Here is a 17,547-nt window from a genome sequence, read left to right as displayed (position 1 = left end):
ATATCAGTCGGTCTGTAGGTCAGACATAGGTGTAGCTCTGGAATGCACTGCTGCACATACATTACCTGCCATGTTTTACACGATCAACTTCACGGTTCTTCTGACTGACCCCAGAAGGAGAGTTGGGTACCATGTCAAAACGCAGAACTCCACATCCGTCTCTGTCGGGCAGAGGGACACACACAGGGGCCATTTTCTGTGTTTTGTAGTGGGGAGGCTTATTTAGCAGTTGGGCACAGATGGGTGATAGCTGAAAAATCCTATTCTGTCATATTCAATCCCCTATTGGGCTAAACCCTGGACATGCTTGTGGTTGAGTTGGACACAGTTATGGCAAATGGCAACGAGACAGGTGCCCATAGTTACCCCTCAGGAAAATAGACACAGCATCTCCCCGAACACTGACAGTTAAAGATGATTCCCTCCTCAGTGCTGAAGTCATTTGCCTGGATTTTGTCTGAATTTTGAATGGTAAAATCAAGATGTGTTTATTAGTTTTATAAGACACCCTATTCATCAAGTTCAATGGGGTTTATTTTAAAATTTAGACCAGGATTTCCCAAACTCAGTCCGAGGTCCCACCTGGGTGCACATTTTGGTTTTTAACCTAGCACTACAAAGCTGATTCAAATAAGCTAAGCTTGGTGAGTTGGTTATTTGAATCAGCTGTGTAGTTGTAGTTCAAACACCAAAACATGCACCCAGGGCACGAGTTTTGGAAACCCTGGTTTAGACTGCAACCTATGTATGAAACATCTCAGAGCAGGAGTGCTGATCTAGGATCAGTTCTGGCTTTCAGATCATAATAAGATTAAATGGACAGGGGGATCCTTATACAAGATCAACACTCCTACTCTTGAGACATTTGGAATACAGCCCCAAGACTCATCAATTGACCACAACTATACGTGCTATGTGCATACATCACCCTCGTGTGGAATATTGAAGAACTGCAAGAGACATGCCAAATAGCTCTCAATAACAACATATTGTTCATTCTCCTCTGATTTATTATAATCATCATAGACAATACATTTCCTCATGAATCAAAAAATAGAATCAATCATCTGTGTGCTATGGCAGTTAGGTTTCAGGCACAGGTGTTAATACTATTGGCAGGTTGAAACTCATGCAGTTCAGTGAATGAGAGACTGACCCACTACTGTGGACACTCATCAGCCCTCAATTTATGTTGCACAGCTGTGTCCACTGGTCTGATGACTCTCCCTGATGACTCTCACTCATTTCATAAATATTAATCCTTAAGAGTATATTGATGTACCCAAAATACTGTCAGTTTAAGACAAATATCTGTTTTTTTTCTTGGGCTGTGTCTCAATCCACCACATCCGCCTATGTCGACATTCCACATCTGAGGTGGAAGGTGACTGAGCTACAGTGGTGTTTGTCAGACCGAGACATCTCAAAAATGGGTCTTCTCACAAAAAAAATCTTATTCCTTATGATACATTTTTGGACTGTCTTTTTTTGCCATTTATGAATGTGTCATATTCAATGCGTTTCTATGGGCTATAGTAGTAAAGACCAAATTCAATATTTTAAGTAATAAAAAAAAATAGCTAAAACCAAGTGTACATCACACAAATGTCCAAATCCTATCGCTGAGCCTGTCACATTAAACGACTGTCTTTCCTGACGTTTTTAAGTCTTGACAACGCAGTGGTGCGCTCACTAAATGACATGGCAAGACGGGTCACACACTATAAGATCCTTCACTTGGTCGTTAGAGTGGTATTGAGAATCCTGTCTCTCAAAAATAATTATGTTATGTATAATTATTAGCTTAGAAGAACCCTCCCACCCACCAAAATAATTAGACTTAAAATATTAAGTGTTAATGTATTATTTTGTTTTTAAGTTATAGCTTAGTCAATCATACTAGGTCCTTGATGCTCTTTGGTTGTGACATCACAGCTTGGCCTTAGACACAGAGTCAGGGCTGGTGTAGAGGTGTTGCTGTAGGAAGCTAAGGATCTTCTCCCAACAGTCTTCCTGAGCATCGGCATGCGGCTTGGTGTACCCTCCCCATAACATGATCACTGCAACACACACACAATCATTAGTTACATTGGGAGTGAACAATTGCTTTTTTTTTTTTTATATATATATATATATATATATCTTAGTTCAGGTGTGTATACTATATGTGTGAGCATTGTGTACAGTACCTTTCTGTCGTGTTTGCTGCATTATGAAGTTGCTGGCTCTGAAGTGGGGTGTGTAGGGCGGCTCAATGAGGTGTCCAGCATCAGGGTATTGTAGAATGGTCAGTAGGTGCTCGTTACCCGCTGCACGCATCATCTGGGTCATCTGCAGGTGTCGTGGAAAATGGTCTCAGAAATATAACACTCTTACAAGAACTTGTGAATTCAATATAGACTTTAATACAAACGTAACAGGGCCGAGCCCCTCCATGGAAGGACCCCATCACTAACATAACAGGGCCGAGCCCCTCCATGGAAAGACCCTATCACAAACGTAACAGAGCCGAGCCCCTCCATGGAAGGACCCCATCACTAACATAACAGGGCCGAGCCCCTCCATGGAAAGACCCTATCACAAACGTAACAGGGCCGAGCCCCTCCATGGAAGGACCCTATCACAAACGTAACAGAGCCGAGCCCCTCCATGGAAGGACCCTATCACAAACGTAACAGAGCCGAGCCCCTCCATGGAAGGACCCTATCATAAACGTAACAGAGCCGAGCCCCTCCATGGAAGGACCCTATCACAAACGTAACAGAGCCGAGCCCCTCCATGGAAGGACCCTATCATAAACGTAACAGAGCCGAGCCCCTCCATGGAAGGACCCTATCATAAACGTAACAGAGCCGAGCCCCTCCATGGAAGGACCCCATCACTAACATAACAGGGCCGAGCCCCTCCATGGAAAGACCCTATCACAAACGTAACAGAGCCGAGCCCCTCCATGGAAGGACCCTATCACAAACGTAACAGAGCCGAGCCCCTCCATGGAAGGACCCTATCACAAACGTAACAGAGCCGAGCCCCTCCATGGAAGGACCCTATCATAAACGTAACAGAGCCGAGCCCCTCCATGGAAGGACCCTATCACAAACGTAACAGAGCCGAGCCCCTCCATGGAAGGACCCTATCATAAACGTAACAGAGCCGAGCCCCTCCATGGAAGGACCCTATCATAAACGTAACAGAGCCGAGCCCCTCCATGGAAGGACCCCATCACTAACATAACAGGGCCGAGCCCCTCCATGGAAAGACCCTATCACAAACGTAACAGAGCCGAGCCCCTCCATGGAAGGACCCTATCACAAACGTAACAGAGCCGAGCCCCTCCATGGAAGGACCCTATCACAAACGTAACAGAGCCGAGCCCCTCCATGGAAGGACCCTATCATAAACGTAACAGAGCCGAGCCCCTCCATGGAAGGACCCTATCACAAACGTAACAGAGCCGAGCCCCTCCATGGAAGGACCCTATCACAAACGTAACAGAGCCGAGCCCCTCCATGGAAGGACCCTATCACAAACGTAACAGAGCCGAGCCCCTCCATGGAAAGAGACTAACTTCTGATATTACAGAGTCCTGCCTTTATAGGATTCTGTCTTTGCATAACGTATAGAGTCCCCTCCCTCTATATGAAAATAGCTTCCCTTGACCTTTCTCCATTATTTTATTTTCATCTCAGAACTTGCTTGTTAATGCCCACATCTGACAGCTGTATAGGTTATATTGGTAGCGGGGCCCTGGTCCTATATGTTCCATTCCTTATATAGCCATTCTGTCTCAGCTCTTCAAAGTGGAAAGCCTAGATGCTGCTAATATTGGAAATGTAATCATAGTCATGAGTTTTGCTCCCACACAGGTCAGAGGTCACATTCAGCATCAATCACAATTATTGATTTCATAGGAAGCTTGTAATCATGTTTGTGTGTGTACTCACGTCCTTGGCAGACTCCACTGTGGCCCAGTTCTGATCATCCTCCCCGACGACCAACATCAATGGACACTTTATCCTCCCCATCTGTCAGAAGACATGGCAATGAGTAGACAAACCCACAGTGTGGGTGTTTGTGTGTGTTGACTTACATCCACTTTCTCTCCAAGGTCGGTTGGGATGGGCAGAATGATGTCTCTCCAGACCACACGGCCCTCTTCATCAAATCGGGTCTTATACCCATCCCTGGCAATAAATAAGTGTTTTTAATCTCTATATCTTCATTTGGGCTGTATGTCACAAGCTTCATAATCACGGTACTTTACACCTTCACTTTGAACAGTTTTGGGTTTATTTATCACTCACACCACTCACTTGTTCATCTTTCTAAACACCTCGCCGATACCCTTGTTGACAGGGTTGACGTGACTCCCACTGATACACACACAGCATCTGGGCTGGAATACACACAGTATTTATAGTTTACACACGAAACAAACTCATAAGCATATGCACATGGTCAGGGTTGGGACATTAAAGAGGACTGAATCTGAATTCACTCTATAAATACAAAGCTCCAATCTGGAGGAAAAAGAGGAGAGTAGGAGGGAGAGGCTCACGCTGGTGTCTTTGGAGTAGGCTGCCAAGTTGAGGGCAACTGACGCGCCTAAGGAGAGACCAAACAGAGCAACTCTGTCCTTCATCACCAGAGGGTGCTCCTGCACAATCCTGAACGCTTTCTACATAACAGAGAGATGGAGCTCAAGTTCAAGTGATAAGGATACAATGTAGGATCCAATGTAGCGGATGTGATGTAATATAACGTGAGGTGATGTAATATAACAGTGAGTCTGGATAATGAGTCACAGGAGTGGACTCTGCCCTCTCAGGGCTGTTTCTGAACATTAAGACAAGCACAAGCATGTAGGCACACACAGAGTATGAGAATCACCTCAAAGTAGGTTTTTGATTCGATGTCTGAGGTTCTGTTCTTGTCATAGGGAAGGTACTCTAGCGCCATGGAAACAAAACCGTGTGACGCCAGGAGGCCAGAGCGGTACTCCACCAGCCCCCCACCCCCTCCCCACATATCCAACACCCCAGGGAAGGGTCCAGGACCTGGGGGTAAAAAGAGAGTCCCTCGGACTCCATGTTCCCTGATGTCAATTCTGCACACACCCGGTGCCATGTACCATCGTTCTGTGACAACGGTCGCTAGAGGAGACTGCTTGCTGAAGCCCTCAGTCATGTGCCCACTGTACACAGAGATGTGTACCACCATAGGAGTGAGGACATCCATCTTTCTCAACCTGAGAGACAGAGAGAGTTTATTTGACTTGTCCAGCCGAGCCTGGTCACCCTAAATGATGTGTTTTATCCTATGTAAAATTGACCGCAAATATTGAGTTACATTGGTGTATTACCTGAGGCCTGTCCGACTGCCTGCAACAGGCTGCATGCTCCACAGTAGACCCATGGGCTCTGCTCCTTCATATGTTCCTCCAAGACTGGCATCCTTAGCAACTACATAAACAACAGAAAAGAGAAAGAGGCTGGACTTCCTGACTTGGACTTTGGAGTTGGATGACCATTCAAAACTATTTTTTTCTACTCTGAGCTCATTTTTTCAGAGATGTCAGTTGTAGAGGTTGACTGATTATGATTTTTCAGCACCGATACCGATTATTGGAGGACCAAAAAAAGTTGATAACGATTAATCTGCCGATTTTATATGTTTGTAATTAATGACAATTATAACAATACTGAATGAACACTTATTTTAACTTAACTTAATACATAAATCAATCAATTTAGTCTCAAATAAATACAATATGTTCAATTTGGTTTAAATAATGCAGAAACAGTGTTAAGTAACAGTGCAATATGTGTCATGTAAAAAAGCTAACGTTTAAGTTTATTGCTCAGAACATGAGAACATATGAAAGCTGGTGGTTCCTTTTAACATGAGTCTTCAATATTCTAGGAATTATAACTCATCGACTATTTCTCTCTATACCATTTCTATTTCATATACCTTTGCATGTTCTTATAGGCACTATAGTATTGCCAGCCTAATCTCAGGAGTTGATAGGCTTGAAGTCAAACAGTGCTGTGCTTCAAGCATTGCTAAGAGCTGCTGGCAAACAGAGTAAAGTGCTGTTTGAATGAATGCTTACCACCGCTCAGTCAGACTGCTCTTTCAAATCATAGACTTAATTATAATATAAGAAACAGACAGAAATACAAGCATTAGGTCATTAATACGTCAAATCCGGAAACTATAATTTCTAAAACAAAACGTTTATTCTTTCAGTGAAATACGGAACCGTTCCATATTTTATCGAACGGGCGGCAACCCTAAGTCTAAATATTCCTGTTAAATTGCACAATCTATGTTGTGTCATAATTATGTAAAATTCTGGAAAATTAATTACGGTCTTTGTTAGGAAGAAATGGTCTTCACACGGTTCGCAACGAGCCAGGCAGCCCAAACAGCTGCATATACCCTGACTCTGCTTGCACTGAACGCAAGAGAAGTGACACAATTTCCCTAGTTAATATTGCCTGCTAACATGAACTTCTTTAAAAAATATATGCATGTTTAAAAATATATACTTCTGTGTATTGATTTTAAGAAAGGCATTGATGTTTATGGTTAGGTACATTTGTGCAACGATTGTTATATCATCACCTGTTTGGCGAAGTTGAAGTAGGCTGTGATTAGATGATAAATTAACAGGCACCGCATTGATTATATGCAACGCAGGGCAAGCTAGTTAACCTAGTAATATCATCAATCATGTAGTTAACTAGTGATTGTGAAGATCGTTTTTTTTATATAAGATGCTAGCTAGCAACTTACCTTGGCTCCTTGCAGCCACAAGGTCCCTTTGATGCTGCACTCACGTAACAGGTGGTCAGTCTAACACGCAGTCTCCTCGTGGATTGGTGGTCAGTCTATTGGTGGTCAGTCTAACACGCAGTCTCCTCGTGGATTGCAATGTAATCGGCGTCCAAAAAGGCTGATTACCGATTGTTATGAAAACTTGAAAATCGGCCATGCCGATTAAAATCAGTCGACCGCTAGTCAGTTGTCTGTGGACTGGGGCTCCCGAATGGCGCAGCTGTCTAAGGCACTGCATCTCAGTGCTAGAGGCATCACTACAGACACCCTGGTTCGATTCCTGGCTGCATCACAACCGGCTGTGATTGGGATCCTATAGGGCGTCATCCCCATCCCATCGTCCGGGTTTTGTAGGCAGTCATTGTAAATAAGAAATGATTTTACTAGGCAAGTCAGTAAAGAACAATGGTTAATTTCTTTTAAAAGTCTCAAGCACACTGAATGGGGCTTTCAAAACAACTGGGAACTCCGAGGTCAAATAATGAGTCAGTGATCTTCAGGTAGGAAAGTGAGAGCTCTAGAAAGAGGCCGAGTTCCCGACTTGGAATTCCAGTTGTATTGAACTTGGCATTAATGTGCTTGGGCGTGTTCATTGGTCACGCCTTTCAAAGTGTGTTGCATTTTAACACTGATCCTACTTGGGACTACAGGTCCACTGCATGACCTTCACAACAACCATATTAGTTTTAATAACATCTATTTTGGTATCCTTTACTCAAGGTTTGCTGTGATGTTGTACTAACTTGATAGCAAGAGGGCAAACTAGCAGGCAAAAATATTGGCCAGCATCTCATGTTACAGCGCATGCTGATCTTATTGGCAACCACCAGGACAACATGTAATTGAATTAAACAAGAGTATGGGATTTCATACAGAAGTTAGGCCACGGTTACATCCAAGAACACGGTCTGTAAGCCCGGTCAGCGGTCACAAACCTACCTGTCACCGTGCCTTGGCCGTCGCTGGTGTAATGGCCGAATGCCTCCCAAAGGTCCTTATCATCAGAGCAATGAAGGGAATGTAGTGTCACTGAGAGCGCTGGAGGTAAATTCCTCACAACTACCTGGATCTTCTCATCCACGAGCCCCCGCATTGGCTGCACTGACAGAAGCGGGAAAGTCCCAACCATGGTGGACAAACACCTGTAGAAAAAAAGACAGAAACCAAACAAAAATTGGTAAAGATGGTGGGATTGACATCCCATTTGTCTTGGCTTTAACCTGTGAAAATCAAATCAAATGTATTTATATAGCCCTTCTTACACCAGCTGATATCTCAAAGTGCTGTACAGAAACCCAGCCTAAAACCCCAAACAGCAAGCAATGCAGGTGTAGAAGCACGGTGGCTAGGAAAAACTCCCTAGAAAGACCAAAACCTAGGAAGAAACCTAGAGAGGAAGTGAGGGGTGGCCAGTCCTCTTCTGGCTGTGCCGGGTGGAGATTATAACAGAACATGGCCAAGATGTTCATAAATGACCAGCATGGTCAAATAATAATTATCACAGTAGTTGTCGAGGGTGCAACAGGTCGGTGCAACAGGTCAGCACCTCAGGAGTAAATGTCAGTTGGCTATTCATGACCGATCATTAAGAAAACAAAATTGGCTACGAGTCACATTCGCTTCAAACTTCGTTTCCACATGTACCTAGACTAAGCTAAATTATTCGACAATGACAAGTCAAAGACATGCTGACATAGAAAACCGCTCTGTGTAGTTACATAATTCTGGTGCGAGTAGACAAGTTTACTCGTGCAGGAAAGTACAAAGTCCGTGCGGCACTGCTCACAAAGTTACAGCAACTAGAAACCCATAGCGATGAACTGTAGGCCTATGCATGATTCATCTTCACAAAGGCGGCAAGATTTTTCTCAGAGGACTGTTACTTACTTCACCGGTTAATAACAACGTAGGCTACGTTGGGTTTACGCACTGTTTGGTAAGAGGGTCTGCTTAATAAGCGTCAGTCAGCAACACTAAAACGATACTTCTGAGTCTCTGAATTTCTGACATTTTCAAAATAAAAGTTCCTCGCGTAATATAAAAGTATAATTAACCTCAAAAGTCTACCCTCATGATACACTAACACACGAGGCAGCGCGGTGAAACACCGCTTCCCATTCATTTCAATGGAAGGAAAGCAGAGAGGGCAGGGGACCTTGGTGGGGGTGGGGGTGGGGGAGGCGGTGAAAAATATCAACTTTTCCTAACTTTATGCAAATCACCAGCGGCGATTGCAAAAGATGTAGAATATGTTACGAATTTGCAGGACATATGATATGTTACAAATTTTAGATAGATGGCTAACATTAAATAGCTGGCTAACGTTAGCTAGGCTAGGGGTTAGGATTACGTTTAGGAGTTGGATTAGAGGAAAGATTAGCTAAAAGGGTTAAGGTTAGGGGAAGGGTTAGCTAACATGCTAAAAGTAAGCTAAAAACTAGTGGAAAAGTTGCTAAGTAGGTAAAATGCTAAAGTTTTCTGTGATGAGATTCGAATTTCTGAACGTTTTCGGTTGTTAGACGTTGGTGTTATAGGCCACCCATCCACCCCGACAAGTAACTATATCTGTTTTATGTAACCATAACAACTGTAACACATTAATTTCAGTCTCCCAGATTTCGTTTAATTATGTTACATCTAGTATATAAGACCAGGCTGCAACACGTGGCTCTATCTTTTGAATAGTTTAACCTACAAAATATTATGCCCCCTCACTGAAATTTAAGACCCTCAGGAACACATATATTATGTACATACTGTTTCCCTCTACTATAAACACAAGCCGTTAGAAACGAGTGTACAAGACCAGGCACAAAATTAGACTGGGGAAGACAGAACATCAATGATGATGTTCTTTTCTACTCAGAAGACCATAGGACATTATTGCCTGATGATCATCTTAACTTCCCAATACATTTCTGATGCATTTCAGTCACTTCAAACCATACTGTCTTCAGAATGAAATGCTGTCAAAAAATGCTGTAACTGATTGGTAATTGACTGTCATAACCCAAATTACAAAAGTTAACATTTGCCGTTGATTACACAACTTTTTTTGCATGTCAATATGGTGTGGCAAGCACAGGAACAATCCGAGTCAGATGTATGAAGCTGAAGGTAGGATCAGTGTTGCCAACTATTTTTCAGGGTAAGTTGCTAGAGGCAGGTTGATTTGTTGCTAAAAGTTGCTAAATGACGTTGTGATGTCATTGCGTGATAACGTAAAACTGCGTCATTACGTACAATACACAATAACGTCACTCAAATTGACTGGCCATCTCTGCAAAAAATATGATTTGACATTTGTTCAGTTACAGACTCCCACTCTTTTCTGTACTTCTGGCTGTACAATTTTGATTGAAACTTGTTGATTGATGTTGTAAGTTCTGTTCAAGATCAAACATTCGTTACCAACTATATTCATTGGGTTTGGCTTGTTGAACTCGTACTACTGCGGCTGCAGTCAGCCAACCATGATTTGCAATTTGCTGGAATTGCTGCCGCCTGTGCACGAGCTGAGCGCCTGCTGCTGACGTCACTCACAATGTCCTTTTGCAGCCAGGCACGTGTGTTGTGATTGAGTGTGTGACAGAAACAAAATCGTTTTTGTCATTTAGAGGGAAAATGCATGCATTTTAGGGTTTTGTTATATAAATAATAATATAGAGCATTACTAGCAGACCAAAGCTCTGGTTAAACCGGATGCCCTCAGATAACTCTGGGCCCAGTGTCCTCAGTCAAGTTTAGAGCCTACGTGCAATAACATGATTATCCGAAGGACACACAGCTGCCATCACGCAAATATACTCCCCTGTAAACTACAAAGATCATCCTGCAACACTAACGAGCTTAGAGTGCCAAGCTATCTCACTGACATTGAACCTTGCATGCACTCCTGCAAAGACAGGAAACACCTGAGCCTAAAGCAGACATTACCAATATCCACGCTTCCTTGACACACATACATTTCATGAGCACTGTACACTCACACTCTACCCCCCTACTGGTCAGGTGCCAAGAGCAAAGGACTTTGCTGTGCACCAATGGGGCTCCTGCTCTGGCTAAGAGCAGGCCCGCCTCCAACTCTTCAGGACCAGTCAGAAGATCAACACGACAAGACTCCACCTACATTATTCTGTGTATACATTCTGCTGTAAACTCTGGCTGGGCAGCCTAATTATTCTGACTCCTCACAGAGTCATATTGCTTAGGTCCGTGCACGATAAACGGCAGGACAAGATATCTTTGACTCAATAAATTGCCTTTTTGATACATCTGATTCCACTCTGTCCAGCGTCATTGTTTTGCATTCCCTCTCCAGTATGTAAACACTAACAGTTTGAGTCACTTTTCAAAAGTTGCTAAAAGTTCCAAATACCTTTTTTAAAGTAGCTAAATGTGTTGCTAGGTGCTGTTTGAAAAAAAAGTTGCCAGGGTAGTCTGAAAAGTTGCTAAATCTAGCAACAAAATTGCTAAATTAGCATCACTGGGTATGATGTCCAGTAAGTAGTCAGGTTTATATGCTGAGGGATGAGAACACTTTGGTTTGACAGTTCAGTTTGAGGCTGAAGTATGGAGCCGGATAGCTGACAAAAGGTTGAACGTACGCATCGCTAGGATCGTACGAAAAGCCATTCATGAAACATAAACGTGAAATTTAATCTGTGAACATACAAACACCATGTTACGATTACGGACTAACATTGTAGACTTGAACAAATCTTTTGTTGCAATTCTGACGTACAATAATACCTTTCAGAGTTGTGGCAGTTTCATCTCACCAACAAAAATAATTTACACCAAATGGCCTGTGAGGAGTGCTACACGAACAAACACGGAATTAGAGAAAATGGAAAGAGGTATCCTGCACGTTCTCAAGTTAAAAGTCTCCATTCTCTATTACTCCTCAGTTGAGTTGACTTCACATTTAGGTAGCTAATGTCATGGATTTGTTTGCCAGCGCAAGTCTAGATATCACAAACTGTATCATGCCTACAACAGTTAAGTTTCAGTCCACATAGAATAATAATAGATGTTTGGTGAATATATGAATTATGTATGACCACTGGAGTCTTTGCCACTCAAAATATTGTTTTATAGAATATTTTGAAATGTATTTAATCACTCAAAATCTTGCCAAAACATATTCTGTAGGAGGGGTTAATATGAATTTAAAATTGGACATGACTTATATATGTTTTATTTAACTAGGAAATCAGTTAAGAACAAATTCTTATTTACAATGACTGCCTACCAGGGAACAGTGGGTTAACTGTCTTGTTCAGGGGCAGAAAGACAGATTTGTACCTTGTCAGCTCAGGGATCTGGTCCAACAACCTTTAGGTTACTTGCCCAACTCTCTAACCCCTAGGCTACCTGCCTCCCCTACTTGGCTACCTGCCGCCACTACTAGGCTACTGCTGCCCCTTCTAGGCCACCTGCCGCCCCTACTAGGCTACCTGCCACCCCTACTAGGCTTCCTGCCGCCCTGCCGTCCTGCAGCACCATGCTCCTTCGGAAAAGCACCCCACAGCCTCAGAAGATGCCCTTCTGGAGGCATACAGCCACAGAGCCATTATACCCTGATGTAGACCTATTTGCCTACTAGTCAAATAAAGTGCAGAGCATGCATGATAGGTGCAACTCATCATTCCAACCTATTTGAACATTGACGTCATCCTTCATTCAGTTCAGTCAGTCAATATGTCATCCATTCTGTCATTTTTCTGAGTTGCAATAAAATGGAACAGTCTTGTCATTTTTTAAATTGAAATTCATGTGTGTATTCAAAATTATCCAGTTATTTAGCTTATCACTTTAATAATTAAATGTTTCATTTAGGCCTATCCAGATAAAATAGGACTTCAGCTTATAGGCATTGCAATTTAGGCTTTAATTTGGGGTACTGGTGTCTTGCCGAATAATTGTAGAACTCTATTTGTCTTTTATAACAGTTTTTATTATAGACTTCCCCTTAAAAAGAGACCCTAGCTACCAGGCCACTAAATATAGACTATAAATAAATGGTAACTAAAATAGTTGAAGACGCACATGCAGTGACTGATAGGGAAAACAGATCCGGCAATAAGAATAGGCTTTTGATAGTCTTGACCATTTGGGACCCCTTGGCTATTTCACTCAGGACAGGCCATCCTGCTCCCCTCCTCGCTACCTAAACTTCCCTCACAGTACCTTGAATTTCCCTTGAGTCCTGTTAGTTTGACTGTTAAGCCTACCTTAGTTATCCATCACCCATCATAGCCCTGCCATTCCCAACCAATCAAAACACTTGGAAAGGCTCATCTGGACACTGCACCCACCCACTCAGGTCAGAGTGTATGGTTGTCTGAAGAAAGAAGAAGACACACAATTCATTCGGATTAACACAAGTACTATTCCACCAAGATTCACTCTCAATCAAGAATCATGTTATCTGACCAAAAGTATCAGCATTGTTGTTACCGGACATCCTGTGGAGGGTCAGAACCCAAATCACAGTCAGCATCATTGTACTAGTGGGTGAGGGCATTCACAGCCTAACGCTCAGACGAGTGAGGTCATACCAGCCAACTGTTTTTATACAAGCCTTAATCAATATTTGGTTTTGTCTCGTTTAATGCTATGGATATAGCCTCTGTGTGAATGGGGTTGTGCAACTCAAATGGCTACAACAAGCCTACATACAGAATGGAAATCGCAAGTACAACAGTCAAAATGCCTAATATAAGCTCAGGCGGTTATTTTAGACAAGGCTGTTGTTCTGTGTATTTATAGTATCATTCTCACACAAGTCAAGGCCCAAGCCTATATTACACCATCTACTGGTATAACGTCCTTATAGAATGCCGTTCTAAAACAAGCTCTAGACTTTTATTTTGGAAATGAAATCAGAAGCTGCAAAGCAACTCTTAACGTCTTGGGCTAAAGTTGCTTGATTGATTAGCTAACTTTGAATAGATACGTTCGGTTCATGTCCTTTACAGATGCCACATTCCTGACAAAAGTTTGTACGTATAAAAATATCTGTAACCGAGTAAAGGGAGACGTAAAGTAAGAATTGAACGTGTAAATGTTATTTCATAGTCGTAACATAGTGTGTGTACTTTTACAGATTTAATATAACAGTTACGTTTCATATTTCATGCATTACTAACATCACGTTAGTCAGAGACAATTTATTTGCATACAAAAGAGCTGAGCGGGTTTGTCAAATGCTGTTGGTAACTTTCTATATAAATGAATCTCCCATTATCTTGTATTTTGTTTTCTATATGTAACTTATTTTGTGTCTAAAATGTGTTTGAATGCATTGTGGGGGAGGTAGGACAAAAAGGGGAAAATGAATAATGCCTGAATCCATTCTGTCCGTTAAAATCCAATTATAATATATAACTTATATATATTTTTGAACGGAATCTCCAATTCAACTTTTGTGTCCATTCTGAATCACCACCAGGGGGTGCTGTGAAACCTGTGCTGCTGTTAGGACCATGGGGTTACAGCAGGACATCAGCACACCACTGCTCTCGATATGTTTTATAAATATGTTGCACATCCCTTTCAATAACACTCGTCATTGTTTAGAGAAAGTGTCTGTATACCTATAATTTATTTCTGAAATTAAAAGTGTGCGATAAAGTGTAATTGTGACAAAAATGTAAAGGTGACCTTGTTGGATTTCACATAACTGTATAAATGTGCATTATCATTCCCCATGATTGTTACTCCATCACAGTGACCCCCAATGGATTTTTGACATGTTTTGTACAGATTGCAGGACTAAGAACAATCACCCCCACACAGAACACACACAATACAGTAGTCATGAGCCCCAGCATCGAAGGGCTTACCCTCGATTAATAGTACACTATGATAAAACACCTCTCCTTGTGTTTCTGCAGATGATTTATGCAGCTGCTGTTGATGTAGGATCTGTTTTTTAATGACTGCACAGAAGTCTACCAACACGGGGATTCACTTCCTATAACTTCTCCTCATAGTTTTCAGTTCAGACACTTTCTTTTCTTTTATGTAAGTACAATGAAGTCTTATATTGCTGTTGAAACACTTCTCGTCCTTGAAGAATGTGGGAACAGCTCATTCAGACACATCAAAAACCTTCTGGAGGTAGTTTAAATATATTTCAAATGGGAAGGATGCAGTACAACAGGGATCATTATCTAAATATAAATTACATTGAGGGCTACCAGTTGGGGGACCCTGCAGTACAGTATGTGTTGGTAAATAACATTTCTGTAGGTGTTCTCACTTCATATGGAGCCGATGCAATGATGCTAGTATCTGACTGAAAGTTATCCCACTGACTTCACCTGCCCTGGGAGATGACAACTGTCTCTCCCATGGTGAAAGGTTCCCTTCTTACTCTATAAATGTTGCCTTGTTCACTAAGTATGTTCTGTTATGCGCATCCTATCGAATCCTGTACCCTGTTAGTACATGTTACATAGCGGCAGTTGACCTTGGTCCGGTCGGTCTGCAGAGACACAACTCATACCTATGTGACCCCTTTGGGTTGTTGGTGGCAGGTTGCTTGAGCTCATTCTTAGGACATGGGTTTGGAGATGGCCTGTATCCTTCCAGGACCCTCTGAGTTGAAGTTAATGAGTGAACAGGTGAGAGGCAGGTAACCTCATTGGCAGCCTCATCTGATAGTGACACACACACAGGAAGCAATCAGTCTGATCCTTCACTAGTCTGGTCAGATTACGTGGGCATCTCTCCCTTGTAACAGGTTGCACAGGGGTTGTTGATAATACGTTTTATAGCAGCTGATGTGATATGCATGTCCTTGGTAGAGGATGAATAGGTTGTTGTTGAAGATGATGTGTTTGATCTCAACTCTATAATCCCATTGTTCTATGAGGTATCTGTCAGAATAGGTTTCTTGAGTTATTGTTAAAGATGAGAATGTGTTTGATCTCAGCTCTATATAATCAGATGTACTGTACGTGATATGATGGGTACTGTTTGTTCTCAGGAGAGGATGAAGTGATTCTGTGGGACTGGGCAGCCAAAGGCAGCACTGGATCTGATTAACCCTCCTCTTCTTTGCCATTCCTCCTCAAGTACTAGTCTTTTTCCAGAGACGCACCACACGCACCATTACACTCTACAATATGTCTACCATGTGTGAGACTCTTACCCAGTACTGTGCTATACTGTGCGCTCTCCTGCCAAAAGCTCCATCTTCTTCTAAGGCAGAAAATACTTGACTAAACATGTCATATAAGTCCTCTCTGCTATCTAAGATTTAACTAAATATTCCTTCATATACCCTGTAAGACTACCTTTAAACCCATATCACTAACATGTAATCTATAACCCTGTAATAACCAGAACAACCCAGTAATAACATCTCAGTAATATTACTCATCTAGAGCCCTCTAAGCTACATGTGCGCGTGTGTTTTGCACGTCTGTGCAACAGATCCACTGTGTGTCTCTCCCGTTATTATAGGAGTCTGCTGTGATATTAACAGGGTTAGTAAGTGCCCCACCCCCACCCTCCCCCAGCTCCCGAGCTAAAACGACCGGCAGTATTGGCCTTGTGATGGTAGATTTGCTATGTTTCTTTTAAAGGTATTTGTTTTGGCCATATCTTGTTCCTCATCAATGAAATGCTAGGTGCTGACATGTTTACAGTTCTCCTTATCCAAAACAACCATGAGTGAGGGAAGGAGAAACTGAGGATTTCTTTTTAAAAACAAACAGATTGGAATGGTTACAAACTGTAGAGAGAAGGAGAGTAAAAGAGAGAGTGAGCGAAAGAGTGTAGGGAAGTCAGAGAGACAAATAGAGTGGTATGGGGAGAGCGAGAGAGATTGACAGACCTATAAAAGACAGACTGAGTACGATGTATAGTTTAGATATATTCCATTTTGGTCTTAGGCAGGATGTGACCTCACCCTAACATCTTTACAATTAATGTTTTGGGGTCATTCCATCTCCACTGCCATCTGTACTTCCTGCCTCCAAAACAATGTATGTCCTTTTCCTGTCCTGTCCTTTTTGGCTTCCTATTGGGACGTAGCGTCCATTCCCAGGAGACCACCTGGCCGCTGTACACCCTCAACCCCAGAGACTGGGCCAGCTCTCTCTCTCTCCTCTCTGTGTGTGATGTGTTTGTTGAGTAACTTTTACAACAGAAATTAACCAAGTGGGACACAGGAGTAACATTTCAATGAACTTAGTGAAAGTCAAGCTCGTGAGATACAAAAGAATAATGATGTCATCTGAGTGGTCATTCAAGGTATAACACAGAGTTTTTATTCTATGCCTATGCTTTCACTGTGCCGAACACTAAACTGTCTCTCTCTTCCTATCTCTATCAAGCTCTCCCTTCTCTCTCACTTCATCTCCTCTCTACATGTGGTCTCATAACTGGCTCAACCTTTCTCTCTGAGAGAGTCCAGTAATTTTTAAGTACCAGTGTGCTGACCTTTGACCCCCAGCGTTTCCCTTTCTGACTGGGCATCTCTGGCTCTGCTCAGCGTTGCATTACCCAGAGCTCTGTTGGTGTCAACCGGTGCTTGTCTCATAGATCTAGAGTTTGTATCACTGCATGTTGTCTATATATTGTGAAGGGGGTCATGTTGAAGTTCAGAGTCAGCAGGGGAAGGATATGGAATAGCCTATATGTAGATGCTGGACTGAATTTGATATGTAAGTGATGATGATGATCATC

At 42.4% G+C, this 17,547-nt stretch overlaps 1 protein-coding gene across 3 annotated transcripts; it reads right to left on the bottom strand.

The window, feature by feature from the left end:
• Positions 1 to 992: 992 nt before the first annotated feature.
• acot18 (acyl-CoA thioesterase 18) lies at positions 993 to 8,990 on the bottom strand. Of its 3 annotated transcripts, none has more exons than XM_042300106.1 (10): positions 8,731 to 8,990; positions 7,783 to 7,985; positions 5,363 to 5,462; positions 4,891 to 5,248; positions 4,559 to 4,678; positions 4,314 to 4,396; positions 4,091 to 4,184; positions 3,945 to 4,025; positions 2,190 to 2,331; positions 993 to 2,060 (listed from the first exon to the last, which is right to left on the bottom strand). In XM_042300106.1, the coding sequence occupies exons 2-10, from the start codon at positions 7,970 to 7,972 to the stop codon at positions 1,930 to 1,932; spliced, it is 1,299 nt and encodes a 432-aa protein (XP_042156040.1). In that variant the 5' UTR covers positions 7,973 to 7,985; positions 8,731 to 8,990; the 3' UTR covers positions 993 to 1,929. The 3 variants fall into 3 exon arrangements, with proteins under 3 accessions (XP_042156040.1, XP_042156039.1, XP_042156041.1); XM_042300105.1 differs by lacking the exon at positions 8,731 to 8,990 and adding an exon at positions 8,562 to 8,724; XM_042300107.1 differs by lacking the exon at positions 8,731 to 8,990 and adding an exon at positions 8,106 to 8,124.
• Positions 8,991 to 17,547: the final 8,557 nt, after the last annotated feature.

The sequence above is a fragment of the Oncorhynchus tshawytscha genome, linkage group LG17 (assembly GCF_018296145.1).
Source record: "Oncorhynchus tshawytscha isolate Ot180627B linkage group LG17, Otsh_v2.0, whole genome shotgun sequence".
NCBI lineage: Eukaryota > Metazoa > Chordata > Actinopteri > Salmoniformes > Salmonidae > Oncorhynchus > Oncorhynchus tshawytscha.
This window is presented reverse-complemented; position numbering and strand designations above follow the sequence as displayed.